Consider the following 21740-nt stretch of genomic DNA (forward strand, 5'->3'; position numbering starts at 1 on the left):
GCCTGACAGGGAGGGGGAACCCCTCGGGTGTCAGAGGAGGCCTCAGGGAAGGAGCCCCTCGCAGGTCTCGGCTGGAAGGAGCAGGAGAGCGCACATATGCAGCGGCGTAGGTTTATTTTTGGGGGGTGGTACAGCGTGTGCCTGTGTGGAGGTTTGGGGTGTCTTTGATTTTCCAAAGAGAAAATCCCCTTGGATGAGTCCCCCCCCACCCCTCCGCCTTCTCATTTTTTTTTTTTGCAGGGCACTCGAGGGAGATGCGGTGGCTTTGCAAAGCGTTGAGCCTTGCTCCCCAGTCGGAAGGAGCAGGGCGCAGGTGTTGCAGACTCTAGCTGCGAGGCTCCTCCTGGCTCTCCAAAGGCGCGTCAGGCCTTCCCCAGAAAATGCTTGTTGATGGTAGCTGACAGATATTGATGTAGCTGCAGATCAAAAGTGTCAGGAAGGCAAATCTTGGAAAAGCTAACTTCATCTCCTGCTTTACTTGGCCATGGGAGTTCAGACCTCTGGAAATAAGTTCCTACATGGTTTTTTTTTTCTAGTCCAAATTCTTGGCATTTCAGATGCTTGTTTTTAGGTGTTCCTTGAATTGTGTATGTTACTGTAGATTTAAGCTTCTCAACCAAATGTCTCGATTTAAAGGTACTCTGATATTGAAATAAGGGAAGAAGACTAGATTAGGCGTGCTACCTTGTTGCCTTCAAATACAGAGGCTGTAACTGATAAATACTGTAGTTCCTTTAGGTAGCGCTGACTGCAGCACTAATTAAACATAGAGCTTATGCAATATGTTGGTGTATTAAATTGGATTAGCAGATTTGCGCTATGGTAATGTGCTGTTTCTGTTTTGGGGGATGGGCAGGAAGCAAAACTAACATCAAGGTGCACCTTAAATCCTCAGGGTTTAAAGAGGGTGGAATAGATTACTGTTAAACCTGTTGTAGTGTTTCATATGAAAAATGTTTTCCTCAATTACCTGAACATATATGTGCGATGAGCCTAAAATAGACAATAGTACACAAGAACCAATGAATTGTACAAATCACACAGCATATGGTAAGGATTTCTAACTTGTAACATATATTGACAGTAGCTACACTTTCCAAGGAAGCGTTTGATTTATGCATTTGTGTATCTGCTGGATGAGCTTTACAAAATATGGGATTAGTAATATCATTAGTATGAAAGCCTAAAACATTTGTGTGGATTGGATGCTTTACTAAAAATGAATAAATACATTGTCTCTGATTGGTACGTTCATAAGTGAGGGTTCTGGTAAATCTCTTCAATATATGTTATATCCTCTAGGCTCTGTCCTGCACTACTGTGATTAAAACCAACCGTTCCTGTCATACTGATTTTGCATATACTTATTAGAAGAATTGACACGTGACACAACAGCCTTCAAAATCTTCTGGTTTTAAATTTTTTTTTTAAGGAAACATGGTGCCTTCCATCATCAGGAGTTTTTGGTACCATGAGGCTCTGTTTTGAAAACATATTTATTTTGATGTTAAGTTCTGATGTACTTTGGAGTACAACAGAAAAATGCTTAAATTGATCACTTGGTTTACTGCATATGTTTAGCTTTTCTGATGTTCGCAGGCATTGAAATAAATAGTCTCTGTGTTGGCTAATAGCACAACAGTTTTGCTTTACATGCACTCATGTTTAAAATACACATGTATGCTTGTCTTTTGTATTTTGTTTTCCGTAAATGCTGAATAATTTTCTTCACCGGGATGCTTAGGGATAGTAAAGGTTTTCCAAATACTTCAGATACTGGATGAAAGTACTGTCCTAAATGGATCCTTTTTTAAGTTTTTCGGTCCTTTACATCATCTTTGACATCATGTTCCTTATTATAAACATCCAGTCAGTGAGCAGAAAGAATATTCTGTAAGTTGAGATTGATCACAACTCAAATTGTTAGTTGTCTAGCAACCATATGTTTGTATTTAATACACTATACATTTGAACAGGAAATAAGGTTCTGAGTGGTGAAAGTTGCTAAATTAATTAACATTGTTTTCTGTGTCTATATAGACTATTTTACACACATAGCAGTTTTTAGATTGGCCCCACTGCATTTGAGTAGCTTCCTGTTTCAGTATTATCTAAGTAATAAAAAATTAATCTTCTGGATCATACTTGAGGCATTTCCATTTCGGAACATCTCTCTAAGATCCATCACCCAAACAAATAGGGCTTTAATTCAAAGCATCCAAGTAGTCTCATTGACTAGTGGATTTCAAGTCTTCCTAGCATGACATCGACAGAAAAACTGTGGCCTTTCCTATACCAATATATTTAAATTCCTGTGGGTTTATTCTAAATAAAAGAACACACTGCTTTCTTTGTTTTTGGTTTTTGGTTTTTTTTTAAATAAGAAACAATGTGGTTTTTTGTAATTGTCTTTGATTAGACACATTGATGAGTAACATCCATGTTGGACTTTAAAGCAGATAAGTCCAGACATAGCTCATATTTTTTGGCTGTTACTGATACTGATGGCCTGAAGTTAATTTATTTTTTGGTCCCTATGCATTATGGATAGATATTAAAAAAAATAATAATAATCCAAATCCTAGTCTTCTTGCCTGCACGTGTTATTGGAAAATCTGTTGAACCTGTCTTGCTGTTTTGTTGTAACCAATCAACAGGACTCAAATACTGAAAACTGATAGAAAGTGGGTAAAGGACTAGACTTTTTCTCTTTAAAATGACAGACTTCAGCATTGGAGAGGGACTAATATTCTGGTAATACGTTGCAGACTTTTAGCAGATGTTACTTTCTGCTGTGATTTCCACTTTGTTTCTCTTAAGAGTCAAGCCTTAGCTTAGAATAATAGAATAATTTGGGTTGAAAGAGACCTCAGGAAGTCACATAGTCCAACCTCTGCTCAAAGCAGCGTTGGTACTGACTTCAGACCAGGTTGCTCAGGGCTTTGTGCAGTCAGATCTTGAAAACCTCCAAGGATGGTGATGGTACCACATCTCTGGGCAGCTTGTTCCAATATTTGACTGTTCTCATGATGAACAGTTTTCTGTATGTCAGGTTCAGATTTCCCATTAACTCATGACTGAACCAAAATGGAAATTACAAGAGAATTAGGGCAGCAATTAGATTTGTATATTTTGTTTAATATGTATCATACAAAAAAAAAAGTCAGTCATAGGACTGGCTTAAAAAATATATATTTTTTAAAAAAAGTAGTATGGCTGTGTGTACTGGTGCTGTGTATCAAGGCTGTTGCACAGTATAACTTCATTTGTATGTTTCACTTGTGTCTTGTCAGAAAAATGCTACAGTACCCAATCGGTTACTGCTTAATTTCAAATAATTTTTTTGTCCTCAGTTCAATGTCTGCCAGCACCAAATATTACTTGCAAAGATCACCTTGGCGTAGAAAAAGTCTTTACGGGACATGAAGTTGGATTTTACAAGCCTATTGCATGTCGCAATGTGTAAGTACACATTTGGTTTTTGTTATAATTCATCTTTGTTTTCACACTGAACTTTTTCTAAAATAGTGTGATGTGTTGCCAGAAGGAAAAAGAGAAGTAAGGCTGCCCAGCGCTTAATCCTCTAATAAGCACTATAAGTAGTATAATGATACAACATGCATGTTAATAAGTAATTCTGTCTCAGCCATGGACACATATTTCTTTGTTTACTTATGTTTGTGTCTTTGCTTTACCTTATGCTTTAGTTAGTACTTTACCCTGGCAAAAATTTACCCCAAATACTAAGGCTACGTTTCACATATGCTTAAAATCCGCACATCTGCTGAAAGGATCTGTCTGGGGATGCCTCTCCATCCATTTCCCTGACATACCCTGCTGTATACTGAATCAGGGAACTGATCTGGGTTTGAACTAATTTGGACCAGTTCCCCAATTTGAGTCACAGTACAGTCGCTTCAAGTGCTTGTGCCAGCACAAGGATGAGGGCAGCTCAAGGATAAGAGAGAGGGGAGAAAGGAGGGCTGGACTGGTTCGTGCCAGTTTAAAGTGTGCCTGTAGCTGCAGCTTAAGTTGTAGTATGCATGAATACTGCGGGAGTCTGAGTCTCTTTCCAGTTCCTCAAAAAATCTCTTTTAGAGGAACTGTTCTCTATTTTTAAACAACCTTTGTATTTAATCAAGTCCTCTGTGTCTTTCAAGAGCCTGTTTCTGAAACGTGAAAATGATGGACCTAGTTTTTCTAAAGCACATTGTGAGCAATGGAGAGCTCTGGATACCCATAAATGTTCCAACTGGCCAATGCTAATGATCAGTGAACACCTGTCAGTACCATTTGTTTCTCCTTTTTGTGAGATTCACGCAGGAGCCTTTTTCTTTTGTTCTACTGAAATCTTTGGAAATTAAAACTCCACTAATATTCGCTGGGTATTCCTTATCACACTAGTGGGCAAATAACTCTGATGAGATACTTACTGCTCAATAATTTGCCTAACTCAGAAGTACAGCTCTGCCTCTTAGTTTCATAAATATTTTCTCTGTATTTAGTCTTCTCAACAGTCAAAGCTCAGCAAATTGAAGAAAACATATTATTACGTCTAATCAAATTTAAATGCTAGCAAACTAGACTTCAGTCACATTTTTGTCGAGAAACAATTGCGTTTCAGTCCCATCTGTGATGGGGACTGAGAATATGATGAGCTATATTAGTTTAATAAAATTGCTTCCTCTTTGGAGTAGACAGCAATTCTTAGGTTTGGAGTTTTTTGTATATATATTTTTTTGGTTTAATGTATTTTTTGGAAACATTTTTAAATGTAGTTTTTCTTTACGTTTATGAATTAAACCAACCCAAATCTATGTAGGCAGAACAAAGTCTTTCTTCTTATGATGTCTATCGCTTGATTGTGACTATTATTTATGGTGAAATAATCAATGGTTATACTACCAAAAGAACTTGGTGTGGCTTTGCCAGTCCCATGACTGTTAATATGGCAGAAGGGGAAGAGGACCCTTTGTGGGCTTGCTGAAAACTCCAGTAAAATACAACTGTGAATATAGAAAGAGTTAAGCAAGCATGCCCTTGATAAAGCCCCAGAGCTGGTTAAAAATGGCAGCAAGGTTAACGTTACCATCCTTCGTATGTACACTTGTTTAAAAAGCAGTCTAATAACGAATGATTTTATGAGCCTTTATAAGGCATTTTGAATGTTGCCTAAGTGCTAGAAATATTATTTTAAGCCGGAATCTCCAGCCTGATATTACAACAACAGACCTGCCCTTTCTACTGCTTTTTGGAGATTTTCCAGCATCTTATCTGAGTTTTGATGGAATCTGTAACTGTCTTTTGGCAGAAATAAGTGCACATCATTTAACCAGAAAATTGGTTTGAGGAGGCATCTTGCCATAGCAGCATTGTCCTAGCATGGGGAGAGCAGGTTAATCTCTATCCCTAGCTTTTGGAAGGAGCAAATCAGCAGGTTGTCCTTAGCCAAAACTATAATTTAACAACTGTCCAGATAACAGTTCTGGGACCAGTTATTTTAGAGCAAGACCAGGAGATGTATGTTTCTATAAGTGGATGCGTTCAAGTTGCTCCTAGCATTGATTCAAGGAAAAGCTTGTAAGTGCTAATAAGGTTGCTGCAGGGAGGAAGTACTGGGAGTCAGGATTGCTTTGGTTTGGTTTTAATTTGATGTTTTGGAGGTAGATTTTTTTGCCAAATTCTAGAATTCACCAAACTGGCACTCTGTCATATATTTTGGTTAATATGTGCAGGCCCTGATTCTGTTGACTTGAAATGTTGGTTGCTCAAGTATTGCTGTTCCAGGCAAGGAGTCCATCAAATGGTGATCCGTGAAATTCATGAAGTTCAGCGTGGACAGGTCTTTGAGCAGTACTAAGAGACCCTAAAAAAGCACAGAAACCATTGTGACCTACAGCAGTACCCACGTATTATCAACTGGTGTGGGAGGGCTGGAAGGAAATGTTCTTAACGTGGCAGCTGGAAGAAGCGTATGCAGAAAAAAATAAAGATTGCATGAGGCTGAGAAGCAAGAAAAATTCAGAAGAGCAACTGGAAGAAATTGCATCTTTTACCCAATTGTAGAAATTCCTTTAGGTGTCCAGGATGTGTTATTTTCCTACTTGTTGGTTTAGTCTTCAGTGCATATATTTATCTATAAGAGTGAGTAAAGTGAAGGAATACGAGAGTGGATGCAGCCTTGTTACAGTATTAGCATACTTCCACTTCATGCTGGGTTTCTTCTGCCCATCAGTTTGATGTTGGCTGGGTTGCAGACTGTTCTGCTTGTAAAAGCATCTCAGTGCATAGGCAAGTGCTCAGTTTATTATTGGTTTTGATCAGGAGCATCTCAAATTAAACTGTGTTCCCACCTTTTATGTAAGAGCTCTTTTTATGCTTTAGTGTCCTTGGAGGGTTGTTGACACTTTGTAGTTGATAAACAATTTCTGACAGTTTACCTCAACTTTTAAATAAAACCATTAGTGTTCTTTACAGTAGAAACAAGATGGTTCTAAAGATGCTAATTTATGTTACGTTAGGTTCCAGGAACACTGAGTATGTTCTGTGTTGCTAATAAGTGCTAAGTAACAAATACTGAGGTAAGAGTCATGATTTAATCACTTAATGTTGCCATTAAGTTTTAAAGTCAGTAAATCTAGATAATAAGCAAAAAAAGGTAGATCTTTATTTGGCATTGAAAGTGCTTAATAAATGTGCTTGGACCTTTCTTAGCTACTGTCTTTGTGAAACTCTGTTTTATTCAACTGTAAACCAAGAGTTTAATTTGGGCTTATTAAGTAATTGCTGGCACATAGCTGTGCACATATCAAAACAGTGAATTATTGAATATTTTTAAAGTTCTAATTACATTTGGGTTTGCGTTTCTTTTCAGAAGCTAACTGTTTGCCAATGCAGCAAAGAGTGCAGCAAGTTCTAGCATTGATAGCTATATGTTTCTAGCTCGCTTATCAGTGTAAAGTTCACATAGAATCACAGAATGGTTTAGGTTGGAAGGGACCTTGAAGATCATCCAGTGCCACCCCCTGCCCTGGGCAGGGACACCTCCCCCCAGCCCAGGTTGCTCCAAGCCCCGTCCAACCTGGCCTTGAACACCTCCAGGGATGGGGCAGCCACAGCTTCTCGGGGCAACCTGTGCCAGGGGCTCACCACCCTCACAGTCAATAATTTCTTCCTAATATTTAATCTATATCTACCTTCTTCTGGCTTGAAGCCATTGAGCAATGACTAAAAGTTACAGATGGTTAGGTGGCCACATCACTCTAGCTGTTGGCACGAACAGTGCCAATTAGTATAAATCTCAAAAAGCCTTGTATCTGTGTATTTTGTATGGGCAATCATGGGATGCTTAACTTTAGGGTATTTCTCTATGTACTCTCAACAGTTCTTTTCATTTGTGAGTTTGTGCCCTTAGAGTGTAGTAAATGGATACAGGAATTACCCTTTTTGTTGAATCCTTCCTGCAGCTTCTTCAACCAGTGGCCATGGTTCATTTCTCTTCCAGATCTCATTGCAATTACTGTCTCCATTGACATCTCACCTGTCTATCCTGTTCCTCTTGATTTGGCTGCGTGTGAGACTAATGCCTACAGACAGTATGCATACACCTCCCTTCTACAGTTGTCTCAGTAGGGCTGAACTGTTAGGAAGTGCTCTGTAAAACTGGGAATGTATCAGCAGCTGAATTGTGTCTTTCTTGACGAGAAATCATGATTTAGTTTCAGAATAATCTGTATTCTGCATGAGTATACTTGAGTTGCAACAGCTGAGGTTGCTTCAGGGAGGATGCCTACCCAATTTGAAAGCTTAACATTATGAATTCTGTGTCCGTTAATTGAAAATAAATAACAAAGTCTGTTTGTTTTTTTTAAACTGAAGCAGCAGGCACATGAGTCACTACTTTAATTTTAAAAAGTATGAGTGAATATATTTTGCAGTCATTGTCAACATTACATGTTTCTTTTGACAGAAATGGATACTCCTACAAAGTGGCGGTGGCTCTGTCCTTATTTCTTGGATGGCTGGGAGCAGATAGATTTTATCTAGGCTATCCTGCATTAGGTAAGTTTATTTCCTTTTTTTTTTTACCTTTGAAGTAAAGCTTATTGTTATGACTGAGTTGTATGTGTATACTTATGTTTTGAGTAATGAAGGCTGATGGTCCTAGTTTTAATATTTACAATTGGAATCCTTACCTTCCTGCATTATCCTCAGCCTGCTGTTCTGTTGGAGCGGTGACAAATGGATATATAGTTGTCGAACAGATAAAGTCCTAATAAGCAAACATGATTATTGCTGTTCATAGTGTTGCTTTACATTTGCTTTGCATTAATGTTTACCACAGCATTCTTTGTGAGGCACTGAAACAGAAGTGGTTTTGACTGATGTGCCAGCTACTTAAATGATGCTTGATTTTTTTTTATCAGGAAAATAGTGGACAAACTTTACAATAAACCTAGTGTTTTGGGCTTTGGAATTTGTTGTGACAAATGCATACCTTCAAGATAGCTTGTAATATTAATAACAGTTCTGCAGAAGCTGTGACCTTTAATAAGACCTACCTATAGTTAGTGGTTTTAGGACCCAATTCCCAGGGTGATGGTGCCACTGGCTTTTAAATAAGGGAAATACCTTAGTGTGTTAGAACTGTTTTCACTGGCCAGGATTTTCTTTGTTTCTCAGCTAGGCAAATGGAGTAAATGTAAGTCTAGATAGCATGGAGCAATGAATTGGAAAAAGCTATATATGTTACTGTAACTTCAGCTAAGAGTTCTGAGTTTCTGCCCATTAAATGCAAACCCTTGTTTTTTTAATAACATTGTCTGTTCTTCTCGATAATATTGTGTTATTATCTGTGTCTTTTTTCCCTGAGATTCTGTAATTAGCACTTACTTTGTCCATCTGTTTCACAAAAAGATATATTTTTGGAAGGGATCAATAAGGTGCACCTTTTTGTTACATCATTGGATTTGGTATAATAATCTGCGGTAATTATTTCATAATATATTATAGTAATGTAGATGTATAAATCCTCTGGTTTTATATAGTTCTTTACGGCCAATGCTTGTTAACCCTACTGGACTATACTGTAGCCAGTAACCATAGTTAAAAGACTTAAAATTAAACTTTTCCAAAGTCAAATTTTCAAGTTTAGAAAGGCAGAAAAGACAAAAGCAAATAAGTAAGAGTAGAAAAGGAAAAAAATATATCCATAAATGCGATTCATTGACAGTGGTTGATTTCGGGGGGTTTTTTAGGTCATCCATGCCTAGGCAAAAAATGGTTAAGAAAGGTAATAGCATTGAAGTATTTTATACAAGCGTAATGAAGACTGTGGATGTTCTTTGGTTTATTTTTTTTCTTTTCTTTTGCTTAAAAGAGAGCATAAATACAAACAAGCTATTGAATATGAAGAAATCAGGAAGGCAACCTCTTCCTCTCCCACACACTGTGAACTAAACCATAAGTTATTACTACGTAAGAGCACTATTTTTTCCCTCCATATTTTAGAGCAGTTTATTTTCTCAGCATGATCTCCTTGTGGGGAGGGAAGTGAGGAGGACAAAAAAAACCCATCAGCTTTACCCTACACTCCAGAAACATACAGCAGAACTGTTCAGAAACAGTTCTACATCAAGTGACATAATGGAGCAGCCAGTTCCTCAAGCAAACTGTAGCTGCTGCTGGAACCAGCAATGGTAAGAGAACTGCTGGGTTCCTAAAATGCCAATTGATGGTGATGCTCAGGAGCAGAGCTTGAGAGGAGATGGTATAAGGAGCGTCACAAATAAATATTTTAAATGGGGACTGCACTTGATGCAGGTAATAAGGGAGTAAACTGTTCACTGGAATTTGACATCATTTAATCATCTTAACTGTCATTTCCTAAGGCTAGAACTTCTTTAGCTGGCTGTTTCCCTTATGTTTTGTTACGCTACTGCCAGTACTGATACCCAGGCTAACTGTGTCTGGCTGCTGCAAGTCTTGTGCATCACCCGCTGGAAGCAGTTGTTTTAAACAATTATGTACTTAGTTTTTTGCACATTTAAGTGTTGTAATATGCACATAGGTTTCTCTTCTAACCAGCTGAAAGTCCATCCTGCTACTACTCTTTCATCTTCGTGGTTGTTAGGTATATTTTCCCTGTTCTCTCTGACTACTTTGTTGTTCCATGGAGGGATTATAAACTGTCTCCCAGGAGTTTATAAATCAGGCTAGTTCCATCTTGTCAACTATGGGAGCTCTATCCAGACAGCAGGATGCTCTCCCTGCGGCGTGCATGCTGTTACTCTCCCGCTCTCCTCCACATGCAGCCTCATGAACAGGGCATGGGGGAGAGGAGGTGGTATGCAGGACAGATTGCTGCTTCTGAGAGAGGGCGAGCACAAAGGCAGAGGTCAGGAGACCTTCAAGTGTTTGACCAGAAGCAGGCTCGTTCTTTGGAAAACATCCCCGTGGTTTTACTAGCAGGTATTGTGCAGCACAGCACCAGTTGTGCCTGTGAGGAAGAAGTGCTCTGGGATGCCACACTGGCTGATGTTATCAAGGTGCTTTCTGTCTTGTCTCAGAAGTGTGCTGGCACCTGTAAGCACAGCGAGGATATGCGTTTGAGCAGGGAACTGTGTTTTCCTCGTGCAGCATAGCCTACAACTGACTTAAATGCAACAAATATGCATTGCTCTTCATACTATCTATGCCGGGGTAAAGAGGCAAGTGGCTTCACAATGAGTATCTCATTCTCAAAATAACCTATATGTTTGCCTAGCTCAGCTGAAGCATTACTTACAATGTATATAGTACTCATTGTATTATATTCATTGTACAAGAAGCTACTGATATTAAAAAAATAATAATTTTAAGACAGCCTCCTCCTTCTGAAGGCATTTTCCAAATTAAGTCTGCCTTGCGTGGCAACTTCCAATGAAACATTTATCTGTTATTTGCTATTCCCATATATTTTCTATGAATCTTTCATTTATTCATACAAAAAAAACCCCATTTTTGAATACCAGTTTAAAAGAAGTGTTTATATATATGTATATATATATTCAAAATAAATTTCTATTTCAGCAAAAATAAAAGAATGATACAAAGGATTGTTCTCCGAAGTAGCATGTTCTGAAAATCAAATCAGCATGTGCTGCAACTCATGAGATGGTAGAAAGTCTCCTTCTATTCATAAGTAAATTTTGCAGCTCAAGTTGGGATTTTTTCTGTCTGTGCCTCAGTCAAAGAAAAGAAAATTTCCAGTAACTTGGTTATCAGCTTTTACCTTTCCTTGTTTAAGAGTATTTATCTGTTAAAATAAAATATATTGTTAATGTCTAAAATCTTTAAAGTGTATTCAGGATGTAGAAATATGAATATGTGGTTTGTTTTTTTCCCGGATAATTAAAGATGCTTATGTCTGTTTCTAGAGGGGGGTGTGTGTGTATATATATATATTTTTTGGAGGATGGGGAGAGAGTTGGGATGTGATTGCCACCAGAAGCCTATGAACTTCATAGTGACTGGCTTAAAGCTACAGTTAAATTTTATTTTCCTTTTTTAGGTTTGTTAAAGTTCTGCACTGTAGGATTTTGTGGAATTGGTAGCCTAATTGATTTCATACTTATTTCAATGCAGGTAAGTCAGGGCTTTCAAAACAAGATACAAATCTGTGTTAAAGCTTTGATTTGATTGCTAATTCTTTGTTAGCATTTTGGCCTTAAGAACCTGTGTGTATTGAAAAATAAAGGCATTTGTTTTAGCTCTGTTTGTAGATTGATGTTGTAGAATATAGATACAAAATATCAATATATTTGTTGTTTGAATTAAAGATTAGATTAGCTATCTGTAAATACTTGTAATGAATAGCTTGGAAGCTATGACATCATAAATTCACTTTGTCAGAACCTATGAGCTCTTTATGAGACACAGAGTGTTGGATTTTGCATGAGATATCCTGCTGTTCCCAGAATCCAGGAGTTCTGTGTTTGCATGGGCTTTGTACAGATGGAGCCCATCATCTGGGGTGTCCATGCAGTATGCAGGAGAGAGGACATGGCTGTTATGTTTTCTGCCTCTCCTCCAAATACAAGTCACATCACCTGAGAGCTGTGACTGTAGGATTCATGATGGTTAAATCCCCAGCTGGGATGGCATCTCGTGACACCATGAAATTGCCAAATTGTCTTATTCTTCAGTGCAGCTATTTAGCATGAATTATAAAGTGCCTATAAGGAACTTAAAATGCATTGCCGATACAGAAATTGTTTATATGGGTTTATAGAAAAATATTTTAAAAGTAAAGTATATGCATTCTCAGATTCCTTTCTATGCTATCACAGTGATCTTGCCTCAGATTGCTTACAGATACAGTTGAGAGCATCTTTCATCTCTCCTTATTCTCCCTGTTGACCCCACATCAATTTAGCATTTCCAGAACAAAAAAGCCATGATCTTCTCTCCTTCTCTCCTTTCCTTACCTGTGCAGTATTTCAAAGATAGTTGTCATCAACCTAATTCTCTCCTGCCTGCCCTCTTTTGTTCAAGAAAAGTGGTTTGGAGCCCCCTCATTTGTTAGCCTGATTTTGTGCCGCAAATCCTCATCAGCTTAACCTAGTACCAGCGCCTGGCTGTGTAATTTGGTTGATTAGAAACCCTAGGGAAATGTTCCTTCTGAGACAGTGCTCGCTAAAATAGTTAAACTACAGCATAACTTCAAAATAAATCTAGTTTCTGTTTGACTAATTAAGCATGACTAATTTTATGATGGGAAAATTAGCTGTAATTGAGACATTAGCACAAAGTGTATATTTCACTTCATGTTGAAAAGTCTTGGTTCTTCTCCTCTTGTAGATCGTTGGACCTTCCGATGGCTCTAGTTACATTATCGATTACTATGGAGCAAGGCTTACACGGCTCACTATTACCAATGCAACATTCAGGAAAATGCAGACCTATCCTTAACCCTGGCAGTAAGTGTCACGAACGCATAGGTGCATTTTATGTTTACAGATGGATCCAGTCGTCCACTGAAATAGCTGATGACTTATTAAGTACACTTCATCAGAACTGAATGTTAAATGTACATTGAACAAAGATGATAAAATATGAAAATTCCTCAAGTGAATGAGTTTACCTCAAAGGCGCCAGCTTTCTTTGTGACTGCTCTGTTTCTGTGAGCGCATAGTTTGTTGCTAAGTTGTACCATTTGTGAAATGTGCAGAGTTTTGCAATTTGCACTGATGTTCTGTGTCTGTAAGTATAATTTTGAGTGTTACAGAGAGGTGGAGAAAGAGTTGTTCAGAGCAACTGGGCTGTTCTTTAGTCTGTTAAAATTGACGAGAGTTTTGGTATGGATGAGCCAGGATTACACTGGGGGTTTGTTTTCCTAACTATGTGTGGCAGTTTATAAATGAACTTAAATATCCCAAACCACAGAAACTGCCTTTCTTTCTATCCTGTTATTTAAAATCCAGATGGCCCTAAATCTTGCACTGGTGTATCCCGTGAAATTCACTTAACTGAAATAATAATTTCTGTAAAGCTTAAAGACAAATTTTGGTCAAGATGTTATTTGGTCAGTGCTGATCAACAGTAGAAATGTGGATGCATAAAAAATAGGATCGTAGATGACACATCACAAAAAAAGAGGGTGGATGTTGGGGTGCCTGGAGGTTAGAACAGGAAATAATTATTCTGCTTATTTTAATTATTTTTTTTCCTCCTTTGCAACCATCCATAGTGAAATACATACCTTCTTTTTCTGAAAATAAATTGGTGCATGTATTTTACAGCTACAGAATGTAAAAAAAGAGATTTCTTTGTACTAATAAAGCCCTTACAAGGTTCTTATTTTAGTTGAGTTGTGTTTCAGTGAAATAAATTATGTGTCCTTTAAAGTTGTTTGACCAAAGTCTTTAGGACAACCAAGATTTACCTAGATGTTCTGTTAAAGAAAAGTATATACACACAGAGACAGAAAACACGTCAACAGAATCTTCATGTTGTTTGACCACTTTTAAACATTCCCTTCACCTTCTAATGAAAACTGGCAGTAACTAAGTGATATTAACTTTAGTGTAGATTTTTTTTTTTTTAATTTGGGCTATTCTTTTGCTTTTCAGATGAAACTTTCAAAATGTTATTTATGTGTGCACAAATGGTATTTTTCAGGGAATTCCGAAAAATTGAATTCCTAAGTTGATTTTTTAAAAGTGCAATGTGTGGGTTTTAGTCTCTTTTAAACCTCTATTAAGACCGGTGCACAGAAAGCTTTGTAAAGAAATCCTGGTTTTTTCCAAATTAGCATAACCTGACATATCATATAATGAGAATAAACCACAAGGAATATGTTGTGCTTAACATTAATTCTTCTTCTCATGCAAGTAAGACGTAGTTTTGGAATACTTGTTAACATGTGTTTTACTTGTGTGTTCAAAGAGACAAGAACACTGTTATTTTCGTTTACTTGCTTGATATTGGTTGCATCTCCCTTTTGTCTCTTTCACTGAATGCTCTTTGTGCATGTCAGTTTTGTTTCCTGAAGTACTTTCAGAAACGGGAAGTGGATGGAAAATAAATGCTTGAATCAAATAAAACCTCATGGCTAAGACCATCCTGTGACTTGCCTGCTTTTTGCTTTTTGACCCTGAAGCTGATAATATAGCTGATAATATGATGTGAAAATGGGAAGATACCATGGACATTATAATAAAAAAAAAAGCCTTGGGCAGCTCATCACACAAAGTTTCATTCAAAAATGTATCTCCATGTGTAGAAGTACCAGTGGGTTTGGCTTAATGATTTCAGCGGTCCATCTTGTGCTACATTATCCGTAAAAGAATATGGGAGCTATTTTGTGTGAATCAGATGGTTTCTTAATCCCAGAAACCTAGTAGCCAGCAGAGAGAGAGATTTGTTATTGCAAGTTACAGGATTTCTGTAGAAACAGAAGATGTGTGTCAACCTATCCAGGAAATAAAAACTGCTATGGGATTCTTTCATCCTGATGCTCTCTGGTTTGTGACACCAGTGCATGCTCTTGTCCGGACTGCACTGCTTTGTCATAGCAGTCGGAATGAAGCTATGGATGACCAGACAGAGCAATATCATGAACGTTAGCAAAATTTTATGTCTCGTCCCTTTAGATGGTATTCCACTGGATCCTCTATGTTGTACTGACGACTTTCCACTTCTTTGACAACCCTCTCCTTTGTCTGTAAATCCTTTTAGAATTAATGGCACCTTTGGAACTTGTATTGGATTTTGTTGGAATTATTGTGTTTCTATATGCTTGTTTAGTTGCCTAGCTCAAGTTTAGAGAGGGTTAACTGAGTAAGCAGATAGTACGCAGGGCCAGGAGAGAGTTAGTGAGGTCTTTGGTTTCATCTTGTAATTGTCAGCTATGGCATGTTTACCATAAGGGCTGTGAAAAGCGTGATGCAAGATGTAAAGCTGTCCCACTGTGTTAATAATAAATTGGCTACAGTAATATTTATCAAAATGTCTGTCCTGTGATGATTTTCTGTGTTGTCGCCTGCTTTAGCTTTCTCCCGTCAATCAAGTTGTCCATCCTAGTGTTTCTGTAGTTCTGATTGCTCTGACTGCACTGGAATAGTCTCTCTGGATTGTTTTCCCAAAAACAGTTGCAAAGCAATAAAAATAATTAGACAATGTACTCTGTCATCCTCCTGCCTCGTTCCCAGATAAAATGATATCTGCTGGCCTTGCAGATATTCGGGAATCCTTTCAACACTCCAAAAAGATAGAGAAATATTTTTCTGTATCTGTAAAAATAAAGAACATAAAAAGTAAAGGCCGGAGTTGAAAAAAAGAATCTGAAGTGCCTAGGCTTTAAAAACCTGTATAAAGCTATTTGCTGGAGGTGCGGCAGATCCGTGCCAGCAGGTAAATCCAAATCTTCCCTAAGTACCGGTGCAGTTCAGTCATTGCACAAATGACTCCATAAACCTGTCCTTTTTTTTTTTTAATGTCCATTTGAGGATTTTCTGCAATGTGCTTAATCATGATCTAGAAGAGCAGTAGCTGGTAGAAACATTCAGCTTTGGGCACTTTGCATTCACTCACACAGTGCAAAACTGGTCGTACTTAGGTGTGCTTACTGTATTAACAAATTCCTCTGGATTGTATTTGTTCAGTTAGGTCAACCTGTGCATGTGTTTAGAGCTCGTTTTCCAGAAGACTGGATTTAGAGATATTTTAGAACAAACTCTCTGACTAGTTATTCCTCCTGCAATTTAAATCACAACTATGCTATGGCAACTTCCTGTGACAGTATTTGGTTATCCTGACGGTTTCCCTCTCCACCACCACCCACTACTTATTACATGAAGATATCACTTCTGCTTTCAGGACCTGATAACACCTTAAATGTTAGGTTTTATTATGTTTCCAAAGATGTATTACTGTACGTCTGCCAGTAAAACTTCTCAGCTCCACAGGAAGGTCTTTGTGTTTGAAATGCTCCGTTAGAATTTTTTTGGAGAACATCTGTTGTCACCCCATCAAGAATTGTTTCCTTTGTTCCTCAAGAGTATATTCAGTTATATTTGCTTACACAGCTATGTCTATTCAGTCTTCTCACATCTCTTCTCAGTGTTTTTTTTATTTTATTTTTAGATTCATTAGGTGTTTGGTCCGTTTCTGCACCGAGAGCCATTCCTGTTGCTTGCTCTGCAGTTTTCAGACCCGTTTCCTCCAGAAAATGATGTTGAATACAATAAGGTTGGGTGGTTATGCACCCAGTTGGGGAAATGCGAAAGGCAAGATTTTGCAAGCATCCATACCTTTCCATTGCCTCATAGGACTGTCACTAATTGTGTGATTGCCTATTATTTCACTAATACATCACATAGTCTTTCAAACTCAGTGTAGTCTCATTCCTAACTACTTTGCCATTTTCATTATTGTAAATATGACTATATGGCTTCTTTAAAAAATGCATCCTTTTAATTCATTTAAATCATGTTTTTTAACCAGCCACTATGTTCTGGGGTCAACCTGCATCACAGCCCGCCAAGAGGTGAAATACAAGAGATTATTCTGTTTGCATCTTCTGTGTGGATCTGAGGAGGAAAAATAACTTACTTTAGGCATATGCTTAAGTGTTTTGCTAGACTGAAATTTGATCAAGACTCTTCCCACTTTCTTCCTCTCAACCCATCTGTGCTACCCAGAGAACCTTTCTAATCTCTGCGAGTTATAAGAAAATTGCATTCTATATGGCAACCTTCGCACTGACAGTGTAAATGGCTGATAATAATTGATACGGCTCTATGACATCCGATGTGTCACAACTTCTTTTATTCACCCCAAAGCTGCTTTTCATTTACTTTTGTTCATATATCAGCTCTCTTTGTTCGTGTATCAGCTACCTTTGGCCATCGTGCCACAAGTTCTCAAGTACCTCTAGGAGGAGTTGGACTCTTCAGAGCTGAATCAAGTATGTAGAAATGTCATGGCATCAGATCAAGGAATCTCTTATATGTATGAAGCAAAGACACATTGGGGAGCAGTAGATGTCAATAAGAGGTGGTTGTAGGCTTCAGTTTCTGCAGAAAGTATGTCTGAAACTTCAAACCGTGTTGTCTCTTTGCCTTCTGCTTCCTGAAGGTGGAGCCAAACCCCCTATCAGATCTCCCAATCTTCTGAAGTTGTTCTTTATCGCACAGCAAAGACTAAGCACGCCGGTATTTTTCCTTGCACGACAGAGAAAACTGGAAAGGGGATGTGAGGATTCTCTCTGGCCAAGACGCATTTTGCACTATGCTCAACCTCCAGACCTAAGGCTGGAGCAAAGGAAAAGAGGAAATACCAGAATAAAAAGGGCACTCTCGGTGCTGTTTGCACTGTGTGTGATGAAGATCTAGTTCCATAAACTCCCGACAAAAGAAAGTGTTCAAAAAATACTGCTTGTCTCAAGTACAAACTCCTTGCTTTTCCCAGGATTTCTGATCCTTACTCTTCGTGCTTCATTATAATCTCGAACGTACTCATGCTCTGATAATTCTCCATTATACATTTGAATGGCTGCTTTCAAGACTGCAGTGCACTCTCCGAGAAGCACAGTTCTCAGGCTCTGCAGATGCATATGACACAGCAGAATTTTAGGCAGTATAAAAATTATAAAGATCAGTTTCCATTACTGTAATGACTATATAAATCCTATCTTTAAGAGGCTTAGAACTGGCCTATTTAACCTTGGTTTGAGCTGAGGCTTGGTCCAAGTCTAATAAGTTGAACACCAAATCCTTTTTCTTTTGTTTCTTTTTTTTCTTTTTTTTCTTTTTTTTCTTTTTTTTCTTTTTTTTCTTTTTTTTCTTTTCTCTGCAGCATCGCAACTTAGTGGGGAGTGGGGTGGGGAGGGAGATGGATTCAGCGCATCCTCTGCACTCTGAGAGGGTAGTGGCTGTTATCGGGCGTATACCTGTCCCCAACCAACAGCAAGACTAAACGAGACGCACATTTTGTTACCTTTGAAAAGCACCGTTTCTCCCCTTGGAACCTGTGGCTGCCTCTCTGACACAGCTGTACTGCAGAGCAGGTGTGTGAGACGGCTCGGAGGCACACGATCTGCAGAGTGCAACTAGCAGCGCTTGGGTAAACCTTCAGATCCTAGGCTGGTTGGAGGGCTGCAGCAGAATTTCCCATCTTTTATGTCATTTGCGCCACCTCGATGAAAGCGAAGGTGCTGACCGCCCTGGTGCTTCCCTTTCGGGTAGCTGAGATGCCCAGAGATGCCTCCAGCTGCCTTTCAGGTCAAAGCATTCAAAGCTGAGAAAGAAGTTGGCAGCACCATATGCAGAGGTCGGTGATATCCTGCTCTGTTGTCTAAGCATGCCAGACTCTTAGCTGTAGGCCAGAGAGCAGCTTTGATATGGATAGCCGTTACTCGCTCGAAAGAAAGTCTGGCACAGCATTTTCCACATCATGAACCTGTTCTGCGGTGGGTGCTTTGCCCCCTAGTCAGTAGAGCCGTAGGAATGGATTTATTAATGTATTCTGTTTCCTTTACACAGAGTCTTCTTCAAAGTTCCTTGGATTTACCATGGGGAAAACATGGCAAGAACATGGAAGAGGAGATCGCTGCCTGCGAAGAACTGACTGAGTGTTCACCTTGAGCCTGACGAGACTGCCCACCATATGGATTGTGTTGGCAGCGGCAGAAGCCTGGGGAATGCAGAGGTGGGGGGTAATTTTTAGGGCTTTCATTCCATGGTCCCATTGATTATAACCCTATTAAGAGGATGATGCATGCGACTTTTAAGTTATTTTGTTAACTAAGTGTAAGCAATGGATGTGTCATGCTAACAAACATAATTGCTGGTGTGTCTAATACAGTATGAAAGTACAGTATAGTGAATTTAAAGGTTGTGGTAATCTAAGAATGTTAAAAGGGAAATGTGTGCCGGGGGGGCGTGGGGGTTGGGGAGAAAAACGACTTACTTGACATTCACTGTCTTCCTCCCAGCTCCTTTGCTAAAGTAGGAACAGAATCGGAACAAAAAAATGTTTGTTTTACAGCTGTACCAAGTTACGGCGTGGACTCGTGCTCCCCCCCTCCTCTCCCACTTGCATCAAGTACATCCTGTACTTTTGGCAACATGTTGACTGGATATTTAAAAGCTGTGAACTGTTCTGAAAGTTTCACATACTGGGTTATGGGCCATGTGTGTTTGATCAAAATTCAATTACTGCACTGTACCATGCTTGGAAACCTATCATCCCAAGTTATGAAGTATGACGAAATAGGCTAATCTAATTGGTTCAGTATGGGAGCAGTATCAACCAAGCTTGTTATGATAAATAGCTTCCTGTGTTAAAGGTTCTCTAGAGCTTAAGTATCTTGGCTCACCTCCCTCTACAAAATAAGAATAGTGTTCCCTGGGAACAGTTACATCACTGTCCCTCTCCTACATTCACAATTAAAGGTTTGTGGATTTTTCTTCATCTTGCTATTCCTTGAATAGATAAACCGTGGCCATCTACCCCGTTCCCCACTTCCATCTCCTTCCCCTTCCCTCAGGTTAGGTTGTGTCGTGCTTACCGTGAGTCTGCCTGTTCCGTTTCAGGGCTAGGTAAGGCACGCTTGACCAGGATGCCAAAACCCACCCTGGGCCGGAGGCTGCGGTTTGTGCGCTGGTGCATCAGTACGTATGAGATGTCTGTTTGTATAAAGATTTGGAATTTTTGATGTTAGACCTGGAAGCACTTTAATCTTTCTAAGCATCTAATAAAAGAAATTTGTATAGTCAATTTTGTAGCTATGGATGCGCTGTTACCTTCTTGAAACTGAAATTTTAGTACATTAGTAGTTAAACGCAAATCCGGTGTCCAAGTGCTGGATTATGACTAGGGAAGGACTAGGTTCTAAGCCTGGATTTGTAGTCACTAAATTTGTCACTAAGACAGTGAGCTGTCTCCCATGAGATGATACTGGCTTCGTGATTTTATCTGGTCCATCTTTGGCAAGAAGTACTTAGCTCGGATTTTGATGTCACAGTAATAGACAGTGTCAAGGGAAAAAAACCATGGAAAAGTGGCTCCTTGTGCTCTGGCGATTCAATTTTTATCTTTCTTGAACCACACCCCCACGTGCCTCCTGACTCAGAAATCCCCTTCAGGCAAAATAATTGTGTGATGATCATTTTACAAAGACATAATGTAGGCCTGATATTGCAAGGGCCTTTAACATCGGTGAAATTTCTCTCCAAGAATAAAGTTATTCACTTACTTAAGGGTTGGTAGAATAAGTCCTTATGTAAGTGAGTCTTCGTATTAGCCCCAAGACTGCCTAATACCTGGATTAAGCCTGTATGGTGATTAATGCCTATTTACTATATCTGTTATCCCACTGCATTTTGCTCTTCAGCCTTGATTAAGCCCTTTGCTTTACCATTTAAAATGTCCTGCTTAACCTTCTGCTTACAAACGTACGCAGTGCTGAGGTCTGCAGTTTTAACTAGAACAAGTTCTACCATAAATAATAGCATTTAATTTTAAAGTGCAACAGCTACAGTCACCACTTGATTAAATGACAAAGAACAGCAATAGCAAACTGGGGAACATAGAGTTTTTCACAACAAATGTCTACGTCCCTGTAGGAGAAAAAAAATATACCTTCCTGCTGCCGATTAGCACTTTCTGTGCAGTTCTTTATTTTACGTGTTTGTGGAATGTTATTACCAAAAGAGCCTAAACAGTGACTCTCTGCGATTTCCCCAAATATCTTTTGAAGGAGATAAACTAGATTAATCTCTCTTTATAAAGTTCCCACCAGAAAGCTCACAGACACAGTAGCTTTACCTTCAAAAATAGAATGTGACTGTAGGCACTTATGCTAATCTCTTTTTTGGCAAATCAGCTTTTTTTGTATTGAATCTTGCTTGATTGAATAGCACTGGAGCTGCCAGAGTAAATGCTATTATCAATGTACAGTAATTAAGGAAATAGTCCTTGTCACTCCAACAGTGTCCAGGCAGTGCCTTCTGTAATAAAGTTAAATGATAAAGAAATCTCTTCAAGGTGTAGTTACTGGACCGGGGGAGCTCTCGACATGCAGTAAAATAACGCAGTGTAGAATTACAGGTGACGGGGAAAAGTATACGTGCCCGTGGAATTCACGCTAAATGCACGTTTGACTCTAAATGTCTAAATAGATGCTCAGCGCTAAAACACATAATTGTTTAATTTGTCATGTAATTTCCTGACTCAGGGCAGTCGAGCATCTCCCA

General features: G+C 38.8%; 1 protein-coding gene across 2 annotated transcripts; it reads left to right on the forward strand.

The window, feature by feature from the left end:
* Window positions 1-980: 980 nt before the first annotated feature.
* Window positions 981-19595, forward strand: TM2D1 (TM2 domain containing 1). Of its 2 annotated transcripts, XM_009883982.1 has the most exons (6): window positions 981-1050; window positions 3354-3462; window positions 7970-8061; window positions 11552-11625; window positions 12841-12959; window positions 19026-19595. In XM_009883982.1, the coding sequence occupies exons 1-5, from the start codon at window positions 981-983 to the stop codon at window positions 12949-12951; spliced, it is 456 nt and encodes a 151-aa protein (XP_009882284.1). In that variant the 3' UTR covers window positions 12952-12959; window positions 19026-19595. The 2 variants fall into 2 exon arrangements, with proteins under 2 accessions (XP_009882284.1, XP_009882283.1); XM_009883981.1 differs by lacking the exon at window positions 19026-19595 and having other exon boundaries at window positions 12841-13255.
* Window positions 19596-21740: the final 2145 nt, after the last annotated feature.

Source organism: Charadrius vociferus, unplaced genomic scaffold, assembly GCF_000708025.1.
Source record: "Charadrius vociferus isolate BGI_N301 unplaced genomic scaffold, ASM70802v2 scaffold423, whole genome shotgun sequence".
Classification (NCBI taxonomy): Eukaryota; Metazoa; Chordata; class Aves; order Charadriiformes; family Charadriidae; genus Charadrius; species Charadrius vociferus.

Excerpts from the sequence above, each read along its gene's own strand:
- TM2D1 (XM_009883982.1), top strand. The coding sequence starts at position 981 with ATGTGCGATGAGCCTAAAATAGACAATAGTACACAAGAACCAATGAAT. Across the intron at positions 1,051-3,353 it reads TACAAATCACACAGCATATG|TTCAATGTCTGCCAGCACCA; the intron begins GTAAGGATTTCT and ends TTTTGTCCTCAG. Across the intron at positions 8,062-11,551 it reads TCTAGGCTATCCTGCATTAG|GTTTGTTAAAGTTCTGCACT; the intron begins GTAAGTTTATTT and ends TTCCTTTTTTAG.